General features: G+C 35.9%; 1 protein-coding gene across 2 annotated transcripts in view; it reads right to left on the reverse strand.

Moving 5' to 3' along the window:
• Window positions 1–12,747, reverse strand: part of HGF (hepatocyte growth factor) — an 80,420-nt gene that overhangs the window by 52,577 nt on the left and 15,096 nt on the right. The window contains exons 6-8 of one of the 2 annotated variants that reach the window (XM_007076781.3): window positions 8,724–8,851; window positions 2,947–3,067; window positions 1,442–1,560 (exon numbers count right to left, since the gene is read on the reverse strand). In XM_007076781.3, coding sequence (XP_007076843.2) covers window positions 1,442–1,560; window positions 2,947–3,067; window positions 8,724–8,851 — 368 coding nt within the window. Of the gene's footprint in view, window positions 1–1,441; window positions 1,561–2,946; window positions 3,068–8,723; window positions 8,867–12,747 lie in introns of both variants that reach the window. The other variant, XM_007076780.3, reaches the window with a different exon arrangement.

Consider the following 12,747-nt stretch of genomic DNA (forward strand, 5'->3'; position numbering starts at 1 on the left):
ATGTATTTATACTGATCCTATTCCTGAGACGATTTACAGGAGTGCCTAAAAGCAAATATTTGTGCACACAAAATGGAAGGGAAACAGTTGGTATATTGTATCTAAGTAGTCTAAAATGGTGGGAAGCTTAATGAGATTTTAGAAGTCAATGAGTGGAACTACCTCAATGTATACAGAGAAACACTGTCACAGAAGTCATCTTTTATGCCAAGGGACCAAACAGATATTTCAGTTTCCTTAGAACATTGCGTTCACACTGAAAGTCTACCAGAGTCTGCGGTTATTTCACACATGCCAGACATGTCCTCCTTCTATGGGCTTTATTTGAGTTGTCCAAAACATTTCCTCTTATTAGCAGGTCTAGGTGGAGAGAGATTTACCTTGGCAGTATCACAGTGTGAATAATGTTGAATTAGGTTTGTTCAAAGGGATATCCCCATCATGCTGCTCTAGGAAGATATGCAACTACCTATCCTTATCCTCATAACTGTCCACTTATCATGTAGGGTGCTGGTACCTTATCTTATGTAGATTATTTCTCTTTGTACATTCCTCTCTATATGCATATCTTTATGCTGCCAAGCCCATTTCCAATGTTATTATACCTTAGCAAAGTCATGGAATTCTACTAGTCTTAGAGCATTTTAGGATCCAGCTGAAAAAATAAGACTTGTACCCATAGAAATTAAAGCATGCCTATATCTAACTATCCAGTATTATTTCAAAGAGTGAAACTGTGTAAGTTAACCATGGAGGAGGGGACCAAGCATACAGATTTAAAGAGCTACCATAAAGCAAGTGAGGTAAGAAGCTTTTACCATAAATTCAGGAGTGTTGGGTAAAGGCCAGTATATAGAAAATGACCACAGCACAGCTAAAAGACAGGTTTGAACAGAATACAGGCTGCGTACGAGGTCAGCCAGAGGGGTGGGGATCAGCTACTAGAGATTAAAGATGTCTCTGAGATTCTTCTATTAGACTTGTTATTTTTCACCGCAGCCTCTGTTGTTCACCAGAAGAGGCTCACAGTCAGCTGACAGCTCATGTTATGTCTGGGGAAGAAAGGTATGGAAAGGATACCGGGTTGGAAGGTAAAAATCTAAGGTCCTAGCTTTTAAGGCCCTAATGACATTATGATACTGCACACAGTCCCTGATCTTTTTTCTCCCTCTGTGGATGTTTTTTAAAATAACATAAGAATGTTTAGGCCTTCATCATAAGCATAAATGTTTTGTGTTCACTTGCACACTTATCTCTTTCAAAACAATGACTCTGAAAATTCAAAAGCCTTGGATAGAATTATGGAATGCATTCTTAAAATATTAAAGCCTACACCCATTAAAGCATCAAGTAAAATAGTTGTTAACTTGTCTCACTAATAATCGCCTGCTTAGATCCAGGCTGAGAGGAAAAGGAAGCAATAAATTTGACCCTAACTTACCGCACATTTTAATTGCACAGTACTCCCAGGGGGTGTCAGGGTCAAGAGTATAGCACCATGGCCTCGGCTTGCCATCAGGATTGCGGCAATAATTATCATCAAAGCCCTTGTCGGGATATCTGCAAACCACACCAAGAAAAGTGTCATGTAAATCTGCCTGGAAGCACCACCCACCCCTCAGTTCACAAAGTAACTTTCGACGGAGCTTGGATACTACCAGCTGGGGAAAGAAGAGATTTCCTGTTACCTTACAAGAACTGCTGATTATCAACTATTGCATATGTTAGCAATGTTATCTAGTAAGTATAGAACACATCCCTTTGCTAATAAGTTAGATTCATTTGGTACCTGTCCACCAGGTTGAGCTCCCAAACTGAATCCCCTTCTCACAAAGCCCAGTTAAGGACAGATTACATAAACACGACCTCATGTAGCCTGCTCATTAAGAAAACAGGTCTTTTTCTGGGGCAGGCTTAAAGTTCAAACTGAAAGTTAGGTTTCAATAGTTCTGTTACTAATGATAGATCAATTTTGAAAATAGAGCCCTTCTAGGTCATGCCCTCACCTCCACCATGGGAGAGAGAAACTCCATTACACCACTTTCTCTGTACCCTCCTCCCTTTAAATTAACAGGGTCCTGAATTGGTGACTTGATTTTAATTGCTACCATATTCCTCCTGCACTCACTGAAAGGACAAGAGATTCACTTAAACACACACACACACACACACACACACACACACACACACATACACACACACGGAGTTTAATTTAAGAGAAAAACAAAAAGATAAGAACAACACCTTTCATAAAGATGGAAACAGAGCTTCCCTTACAATTGCATTTTCATTCTTTATAACAAAAATAAAGACATTTTTGTCAACTAAAATATTTCATGTGAAAGGAATGAGCCATAGTAGACATTTTTTTTTTTAACCATTTAAGCTCAAAACCTGTTCCTGAGGAGAAATGTAGACGTGGTTGCCTGACTTCTCCAGACTGGCGATTTCAAAACACACTAGGATAAAGCAGCCTAAGAATTGTTTGCTCCATCTTTCATTCCCTGTCTACGGGCATGACCTATGTCATGGTGTCACACAGGTGACCCCACTTTACCTAAGTCATTGAAGATGTGGCTTTAGAAGGACATTGGCCTGTATTTAGCAATAATGCCTCCTCCCATAGCTTGGACTGTGGTCATTACTTAATGGATCTCTGTCTTTTTCCTGCCATGGAAGGGAAAGAGGAAGCTTCTGTTAGTGCTCCCCTTCTGCCCCCCACTGATGCTCCTCTGTTTCGGACCATCCTGATTTCAGGGACTCAGTCTCCTCAGCAGAGACCGGTCAGAAGTGGGGCCAGCATTCTCATATGCCTCGTCTGAAGTCCCTTTGCCCCAAGACTATCCAGAAATCATAATATAAGGAGAATTTCTCTAGCAGTTTGTCATGGAGCAAATAACACTTTGTGAAAAGAATCATTGGAAGCATGATTTGGTGGTATTTTACCTTTCTGGCAAGAATTTGTGCCGGTGTGGTGTCTGACGATCCCAGCGCTGACAAATCTTGCCTGATTCTGTATGATCCACGGGACCTCGATAACTTTCCCCATTGCAGGTCATGCATTCAACTAATAAAATTAAAGTACGGCATGTTAATTGCTTCTGACAGCAAAATCAAGAACACCACCATTCCATTGAAAGAACAGTAAATCACCTGTTTAGCAAAAAGATTTTTATAACAACTTACATACCATTTTAACGTTGAATTGGGGTCTAATGTCCATAAAGAGTGGCATAAAATACTCCCTACAGAACTCTTCATATAGTTTAAATGGGATTTGTATAGTTAATGTCATAAAAACTTACCACAAGGCCAGGATGCTGCCTTTCTAATTTCTCAGTAACTGTCCAAAAGATACCCAGACTGGACATATAAGATACGCCCTTGGGATCTGCCCTTTGTTGGTCTAAAATGCAAAGAATTTCAGTGTCTGTACTGACAACAGAATAATTCTCTTCTCTCAACTTACTCTCCAAACACATACGTAGGAAATATACAACTTACACTGAGTACAGGTTATACCCCGGCAGTTAATGTCAAAGTGAGGACCAGATAAACTTGAGAGATCAGCTTCAAACCTAAATCTGGTACTATTCAAAGAATGGGGTTATTTTAAAAGAACAAATGATGGCTTCTTTCTGTTACTGAATAACCATGTCAAATACCTGGGCAGGCTTACATTCTTAACTAGCCTAGGCTACAAGATGACCTGATATTGAACTCCTTGTACTCAGTGTTTTTATAATGTATAAGCTCATGTAATTATGCAGGACCCTACTGATGATTCTGTGAGGTTAATTAATAGTTCTCTTCTGGCTCGCCTCTTATGTCACACTGAAAACTCTGAATCACATCAGCTAGCTGAAAACGAGACTTCTCAAATGGACAGGTTGATTTGTAGCACAGCAGGCATCCTGTGGAATAAATCATTGGTTGGCTTTCTTACGAATCCGGCAAACTTCCCCGAACACATCATTTGTATCTTGTGACTACTGATCATCTAACTTTAGCCAAAGCAGGGAAAAGATACGGATGTTTAGCTTTATCCACTGGTATATAGCCTAATGAGTATCTGTAATAATTTGGGATATAATATTTGAATAATCACTTCTGTACCTTTGATTTGTATAATCTAATAGGACATTAGATTAACTTTCTAGAACATGAGGCCTTTTGGCTTGATCCATCTACTTCTTTTAATGTAGCTTAATCTATGAATGACGACAAGGGACCAATTCAGCTTCCTCTCGTGTGATTCCAGTATTCCCCAGACACATCTCAGCTTTCATTCGAATGGGCCACTGACTTATTTAGTTCCCCTTTTCAAAAGAATGCCAAGAGTGATATCTTCACAGAAAACGATGTGGCATTTATCATTCTTTGCTCCTTTGTACTTAATGAAAAAGTAAACATAATACTATGGTCACACATAAGAAATAAGTATCTACATGTACAATTTCTATCCTTGTATAGTACTCAGGAATCAGAATATATCTATAATGTATTCTTTAGCAGATGCAGTTGATGAGAGTATATCACTTTCTAATGAGAGTACATATAATTATTTTCTATGAAGCTGTATTGTGGGGATTATTATAAAACATTTTTCCTGGACTTTAGGATTTTTAATTTTCATAAGGAAAAATAGTTACACAAATTAAACAGGTGATTCTATAAGATGACCACTCTACAGAATGAGTGTAGTAGATCAGTGCTTCTCCAAACCTTACTGTACATAAAAGTCACTGTGAGATCCTGTTATAGAGCAAGTTCTGATTCAGAAGATCAGAATTGAGGCATCAATCAATAGCTCTCAGGGGATGCTGATGATTCTGGTCCTTGTAGGTCATAGTAAGTAGCAAGTGTGTGGATAATACATTCTATTCGAAAAGTCTTAAGTGTTTTGTGGCAATGGCTTTTTAGGAGAGAACAGATTTTACTTGGAGACTGAAGGATGGATGAGATTTGGATAGGCCATTATGGAGCAAAATAACATAAAATGGTACAGAAACATAAATTTACTATGTTACATTTATAGCAAAGTGAAGAGAGAGTTATGGATTCAGTCACAAACCTATGGAGCTATTTTTTTAAAATAATAAAAGTTAGCAAGAATAACATTAGGTTTTGGTAGGCAATGAAAGTCATTGATGGGGTGGGAATTAAATGTGTTCTGTGATAGAACTGGGATGGTAAATATATTATAGTTACAAGTTCTTTGAGTACTCAGTACTTTTAACATATAAGACATCATTTGATCCTTGCAATGAGGAAAACAAGGCTCAAACCATTTTTAAGGGACTTACCTAAAACAGAAAATGTCAAACCTGTGCCTGGAACACTGGTCTTCTGACCCACAGTTCAGTGTTCATTCCATTCTTCCTAATTATCTTTTTGTCCCATGCTTTTGTTTCCTATGTGTTCTAATTGGTCATACTCTTAAGAAAGACTCATAGCAATAATTTTAGAAAGTCGATCTCCCTGGCTTTTATAGCATTATCTTCATTACCCTCTGCCTTCTTGCTTACAATAGGTTGCCCCTGTTGTATTGTCACCTATTGGAGGATGGAGAGAAGGAAAGCAGGTAGATTGGCCATCTTACCCAGGCTGAAAAGTTTGTTGTTTTACTACTGCATCAAACCATCAGGTTACTTATAAAAAGTACCTCAAGAAAGCCAAATTTTAAACTCATAGTCACTTTTCAAACTTCCAGTATTCTAAGAAACTTCTAAGTTGTCCAAGCTCAAAGTCAAGCAGTAGGGATGGAGATCAAGTCCATCTCCTCAGGGAGGTAGGTGGAAGTTATGATCTATACAACACTGCAGAAGGTGAGGATTGGCCCTCTTGATCTATTTCCTTTGGGCTCTGTTTTTGCCAGTGTACTGTTCAACCGTTCTAGCAAGTTTATCGCTTAAAAACAGAAAACAAAAGCAAAATGCTGTCCTAGATGACATAAACTCAAACTAAATAAATGTTCCTATTCATAACTAGAATGATTTTCTTAAATATATTTCTGGCCTAAATGAAAGTAGAAAACCATATTAACTGCACATGGATTGTAATATAAATAAGATTAATTTAGTATCTCTCTCATCATACTAACCAACTTACTCAAAACCTATTGTGTTCTGTTTTTCTCAGTCATAAAACTACAAGTGATCTGAGTTTACAGACTCTACAGACTAAAACTGAAACAACTATTTTGAGAATCCGTGCCGGTGCTTACTTCAGCAAAGCTGAATGTTTGAAACATGGATCGTTTCACAAAGCCACATTTATAAATAATTGTTTCATTTAAATCTTTGTTTTTAAGGATCTTTCTCCACAGAATATGAAATTGTACACATAAAGTTATAGCAGAAGTATTTGAGATTTTAAGTGTAAGGCATTAAAAATAATGATTATGATTTAATAAAATATATTTACTTGACTATTTGACAGTCATTAAAAAAGACATCTGTTTCAATAACTGAAGCTAATGTTAAAGCAAGAAATTGGATTTTAGATACCTCAGTTTTTTACAGTATTTGAGTTATAATATTAATGCTATTTTCTTTACATAATTGTTCTAAGTGTGATAAAAGTACTTGTTTTCTTTAGGAATGCTTAATATATTTCAAAGATTAAATTTTTAAAAATAACATTAATCATTGGATACCAGGTATATTTCTTTTATGAGCCAAACATTCAGATGCATTTCAGAAGATTATTTAGTCAACAGTTAAATATGGTTACAAAAATCTCAAAAAATACACTTACATTATTTTGTATATTTTGTATTATCCATGTTATAAACAGCTGGGTTTTTTTTTCCTATTAATTATTGACAGTGCTTTTTATTTTAGATCTTCTTCAGTAAAATCCTGCTAAAGGATTATTCAGTATAGTGTGAATTTAAATATCACAGCTCAATTCACACTCCCTGAGATATGTTTAGCCTATAGGGCAGGTAGGTGTTTGTTCACTCATAAGAGGGCTATTCTAATACTGTCATATTTCTAATTGCTTCCAGAAAAAGCATATCTGCAACCTTTAATGCCACGGTGACCAACAGCATCATGTGCAATTAATAGTAATGAGCAATGCCCTTTTCTAAGGGAGGTGTAGTGACCTCAGATTATTAAAGGATAATAGAGATGAACATTCTAATGTGATGAGGATAACTGGAAACAGGATTTTTCCAATTACTTCTTTTCTAGCACATTTTTTCTACGTTGTCTATCAGTCCAGATCTATGCCAGTGTATTTTGATGAAGGTTGTTATAAACCAGGGCTGAGAAATCTCATTCCCACATGAACTAGACAGGTAACATAAATGCTAATTAAGCTATTTAAAGTTGGACCAAGTTACGTTCCCTTGAAAACACTTTCTCAGGTCAAAAAAAAAAAAAAAATGAACAAAACTCCTTGCAATTGACTTTCAACCTCAGAAAACTGTGATATTGGAGAGTTCCCAAAAGAGCAAGGGTTTTTCTTCCATGTGTAAATTTAAAACAAATATTAATTACAGATTTACTCATACAAAACAGACTTGTGCATAACGTTATCACAGATCAGTTTATTATTTTTAAAAGAGAAGAAAACAATGAAGAAGTTATAGTGAACAGAATATGATACGGAATGGAAAGTAAGAATTTACAAACACAGATGGAACTGGCTCTAAGCACATGAAGTCAAGAATTTTAAATTAACTAACAACAGAAAACAAATTCACCTTCTCCGTGACAATTAAGCTAACAATGGCCTTTTTTATGTGATAAATATCAACCTGGTATTAAATGGATATATGGAAAAATAGTTCCAAAAAAATGTGGTTAATAACAAACAGATACTATAAAAGTTGGACAGCATTCCAGCAGCCCCCTACCCCCGAGTACGTCGAAATCCTACTAAACTTCTCTCAGAACTTAATCCGTGTTTCCTTTGGATTTTTAGAAGCTTAGTTTCTGACAAAACTAAAAAGCCAGCTATTCAGTAGCCAGGTAACTAAGAAAAATGAAACCACATCCAATGCTGAAGTGGTTACTCTTCCTTCTTGTCAGGCATGCAGTTTTCCAGTGCAAGAGTGGGGACAGTGCCCCATTATGCTGCGAGAGGAGGTGAAAACAGGCGTGGACTTAGGGTGCCTGCCTTCAAGACAGCTGGGGAGCTACTACTGCTTTGATCTCTTCAGATGCTATTCTCAGTGGTGTTTAGTGTCAGTCTCTGTGTCAGATTTGCTTCTCACCAAAAGGCACACGGGGGGGGGGGGGTATTGAACTTTCAGCGACCCCTTCCCATATTCTCTTCTGGGTTCATGTACTCTTGCCACACCACTTCAGAGTAGGTTTGACAAAATTTCTGCAGAAACAGGTGCTAGATGGATGGAATTAGCCTTACTCTTAAAGAACTAAGCTTCACTGGGTTCCTTTCAGGTGGTGTATGGGAGCAGATTTTGAGGTATGTGAACTCAAGACAGTAGATGAGGAAGCCCAAGCTTTTACCCTCCCCAGAGGGATGCCTCAGGCTCTGTTGAAATTCAAACTCAAACCCTTTTGCATTAATCTGATGATAATCAGTTTTTAAGACGTCAAGTAAAAATGCTCAGATAATTATCTTTAGTTGCATTTGAATGAACAACATATTTATTATGGTTTAATTCGTTTCTGTTAACCTTTAATGTGAGATGCAGTTCTACAGAAAGCGGGAGCAGAGTGCCCCACACGGCATTCAGGTTCATTTACCTTCTGAACACTGAGGAATGTCACAGACTTCGTAGCGTACCTCTGGATTGCTTGTGAAACACCAAGGTCCCCCTTCTTCCCCTCGAGGATTTCGACAGTAGTTTTCCTGTAGGTCTTTACCCCGATAGCTCGAAGGCAAAAAGCTAGTTTTAAAATGATAATCATTACAGTATAAGAGCATGCAACTTTATTTTTGGCCTATTAATTTTACTAATTAGTGGGTATGTTTTTCCTGAAGTACAGAAATCATTCTAGCTCAGACTTCCATATATATTAACTCAAGTTCATTTTCATCCATTCTTAAAATACTTAAATTTTATAAATACTCACCTGACTGAATTCCTACATTCAACACCATTAACAATGACTCATCTCTGGATTTGCTAAGAGCCAATCATTCTAGAACCTAACTGAAGTTTTCTGAACCACAATTTCAAAGCTCCACTTGAGCAAGGCCCCTAGGAGAGAATGGAAGAAACACTGCAGAAGGCCTTGAAATCTCACTCTTACAACGTTTATCCGAGATAATTATTTGTTTGTTTATTGCTTTTCTTATAAAGAATAGCCCCCCTTTTTTTCTGCACAGTTGAGAAACAGGTTGATGAAGTAACACAAAGGGTCTAGAATCAAATTAAACCTGGATTCAAATTTCAGTTCTCTCTTTTCCCAACTGGAGACCTCAGCAGGTAATTTAGCCTCTCTCAGACTGTGTTAGCAAACCTGTACCCGGAGCATAACCCTAACTTCATCACATCTTACACTTTATATGTTATATGTTTTGAGAAGTTCAAAGAGATGACCGGGTAATCAACATTCAGTAAATTCTACTTATTGTTAAGCTCACTCTGCTTAGTAGTCTTTACCTTGTCATAGTGAAAAACAGAATTATTTATTCCCTTCAAAAATTTGACTAATTTGCACTATGGGGTTTGATGCTTCCAGATTTAGTTCCTAATAGTTTGCCATTGCGTGCAGAGACTATAATGCATCACCTTCATTTGAAATGTCTAATACCCTAGTTATCGTTTTCTTATTAGCATAAAGTATTTCAACACAATATCAGAAGAATCCAAAGCCTCTTTTATTGTTTAGTACTTCTTGCGGCATTGGCCTCATGATGCTTTCATCTGCTAGATTGCACGTAAAAAAATCACAAGTAAGGAAGAATATACATCTGTGAATAACCCTAAACACTGCTTTGAAAATCTGGTTACATTTTCAATATCCGGTTCATTTGTTGCTATAAAGCTTTATTTCTACTCTCACTGATTCTTGAATTCTAAATGGTGTTTAAATTAGAGTGAAGTAAAAGGACTTTAGTCTCTAAGTAAAAACCATTCAAATGTGTCTCGTACCCACTGAAACTTATTTAGGAATCATCATTTTTTTGTTATTATGTGACATAAAATATATATGGATGTTCATTGGGTACCAAGCAATATTTTGCAATGAAATTCTTTCATTTGGACATGAAATACACCATAGTTAAGTCTTCAGAAAACATAAAATATTGGTCAAAAAGAAAAAATCTATTCTAAGAGACTTAATACTAACCAAACATTTTCAAGGAAACTCTTATTACTACAAAATCCGAAATGTCTTTGGATAAAGTTTATTATATTCATACTACACTAGCATTTTAAATATGGGGAAACAAAAATTAGACATTAGGCCATATGATTGACAAAAATTATAATACAATTAAAGCTCATCATGATTTCACAATTCCTAATGGTATTTAATTTTCAAAGGAAAGAGAAGTCCTTTTTTTTCTTCAGCCCTTTTATTCCAGAATAACTTAAGATACCTTTTGTTTATTCCATTGCCTGAAATTTTCTTTTTTTTTTTGCCAGTTTTTCAACTTTTCATAGTAAATATAACAAAATACTCATTTTTCTGATAGAATCAAAACTAACCTTTACTTCACATTTTTTTTTCATAAAGTAATGCCTAAATTTACCTAAGAAAATGTTCCTATAGCTCTATTTCATTAAAAAATAGAGTAGTAATTCAGGGGAAGTAATAGAATAATTAGTAAAGTAGTCTACAATCTTTAGACTTCTCTAAAGTATTTGTTTTACACACACACACACACACACACACAAACACACACATATACCTTTCCTCTGGATTTGTAAAGCTAAAGAGAAGCTGTGAAAAAGTAGTGAACGAGTCAGTCAATGCTTTAGTCGTAAAAATACAAGTAAGGAAGAGAGAAAAAGTAGAAATCAAAACTAAACATGGCAGAAATATGAATAAAGTTTTCTCACTGGAGTTTATAAAAGAAAACTGAAAAGGAAAGATACATTGCTTTCCGTATGAAATTCCTCTTTAGGACATGCAGAGGAAAGAACAGTCTGGCCATCTCTTCTTTCATTCTTTGGTGTAATAAGGCTTTTTACCCAGATTAGCTGGTTTTCTTTTGTGTCCTGAGGGATAGCCTGCTTTTCTTTAGCATCCTAGACTCGATCAAGGGATGAAGCCAGCCCTGCTCTTTTCACTTTTATGTGTTCATTCAACAAATGTTTATGAGAACCTATTACATACAAACCCAGTCAATAGGCTCTGTAATAAACTTTTATTCACATATATACTATTCGTGGTTTTTTTCCTTGTTAACAAGGCTTTAAGAGAGAGAGTAAAGAAATATTTAAAACTGAGTTATATCCAAATATACTTTGAAATATAAATTAGATCTTCTGAGTGCTAGCCACCTTTTCTTTTCTTTTAATATAAACTGCATTCATAGGAAACTTGATCTAGTCCATCATCTGCTTCATTAATGAATGCTGGTGGCCAATGAAGGATGTAGATGTAGATATCAAGTCACCTGATTTTCTGGCTAAGCTCCTATACTAATTTAATCATCTATCATCATCTTCCCATTAATCCACTTGAAAAATATTTCAATCTAGAGTCAACAATAAATCACTCCTCCAAACAGATATATATATATATATATATATATATATATATATATATATATATATATATACCTTTTTCCATTTCCCATAAAGTTAATCTGTAGGTAACACTTAACTTAAAAGTGTTAAGCTCTCATGCAGATATTCCAATAAGCTGCTAATTGATGAAAATTGTTACTGTTGAATACGAAAAAAAAAAAAAAGATTTGGTTAAAAGCAAGATCTTCTCAGCCCTAAACCACTATATCACAAGGAAATGTTTGTTGGTAAAATAGCTGATTGGACCGAGAAGCCAGTTCCCAGGGAGATCTATTTCACATTTACTCTTCTAGCAGAGAATCACAATCATAGAGAATTTGGGTTGAAATAAGACCTCTACTGGGTCAGGCCAGTGCACTCAACTAGGGTAGGATTGATTTCAAATGCTATTCTTTTGTTCATGAAAAACTTAGATCTTGTATTTAAATAAAATGTTTTCTTCATATAGTATCATGGGAGAGACACCATGCAAATCCTCATGAGAGAACAAAACAATTATGTGTATCTATATATATATATATATCTATATATATATATATATCTGCTTTGTAATATAAGCATAATGCTGTATTTCAGAGGTATTTGTCTATTATCATAAGTAACTAATTTGGGAAAAATTAGTTGTTTTCTGCTATTGAGACTCTGTAAACTGATCAGCTTGGCCACTTACTAGCTGGTGTTAATTAGGCCGGATCACAGGTTTGATCCCAGCATAGAGCAACTAACTTCTTTTCTTTCTATGTGGGCCAATTAACTCATCTCTGTTTACAGAAATAAAATCATGTTGCATAATTATGCCCCTCAAAAATGAAAGAAATAGAATAAAAAGCGATTTAATCAAGGCAAAGTCACCACCACTATTGCAAAAGCAGATCACAGCATGTGACCTACTGCTCGGTGTTTTGTGCCCTGTTTCATGTTAAAAACACAGGCTACACAGTGACACTGGCTGAGCTCAAGATTCTGGCCATCACACTTACTAGTTGTTCATGACCTTGAAAAGTTACTGAAGCCCTTTCTTCTTCAGTTTCACCATATATAAAATAGAATTAATAAAACTA

This window comes from Panthera tigris, chromosome A2 (assembly GCF_018350195.1).
Source record: "Panthera tigris isolate Pti1 chromosome A2, P.tigris_Pti1_mat1.1, whole genome shotgun sequence".
NCBI lineage: Eukaryota > Metazoa > Chordata > Mammalia > Carnivora > Felidae > Panthera > Panthera tigris.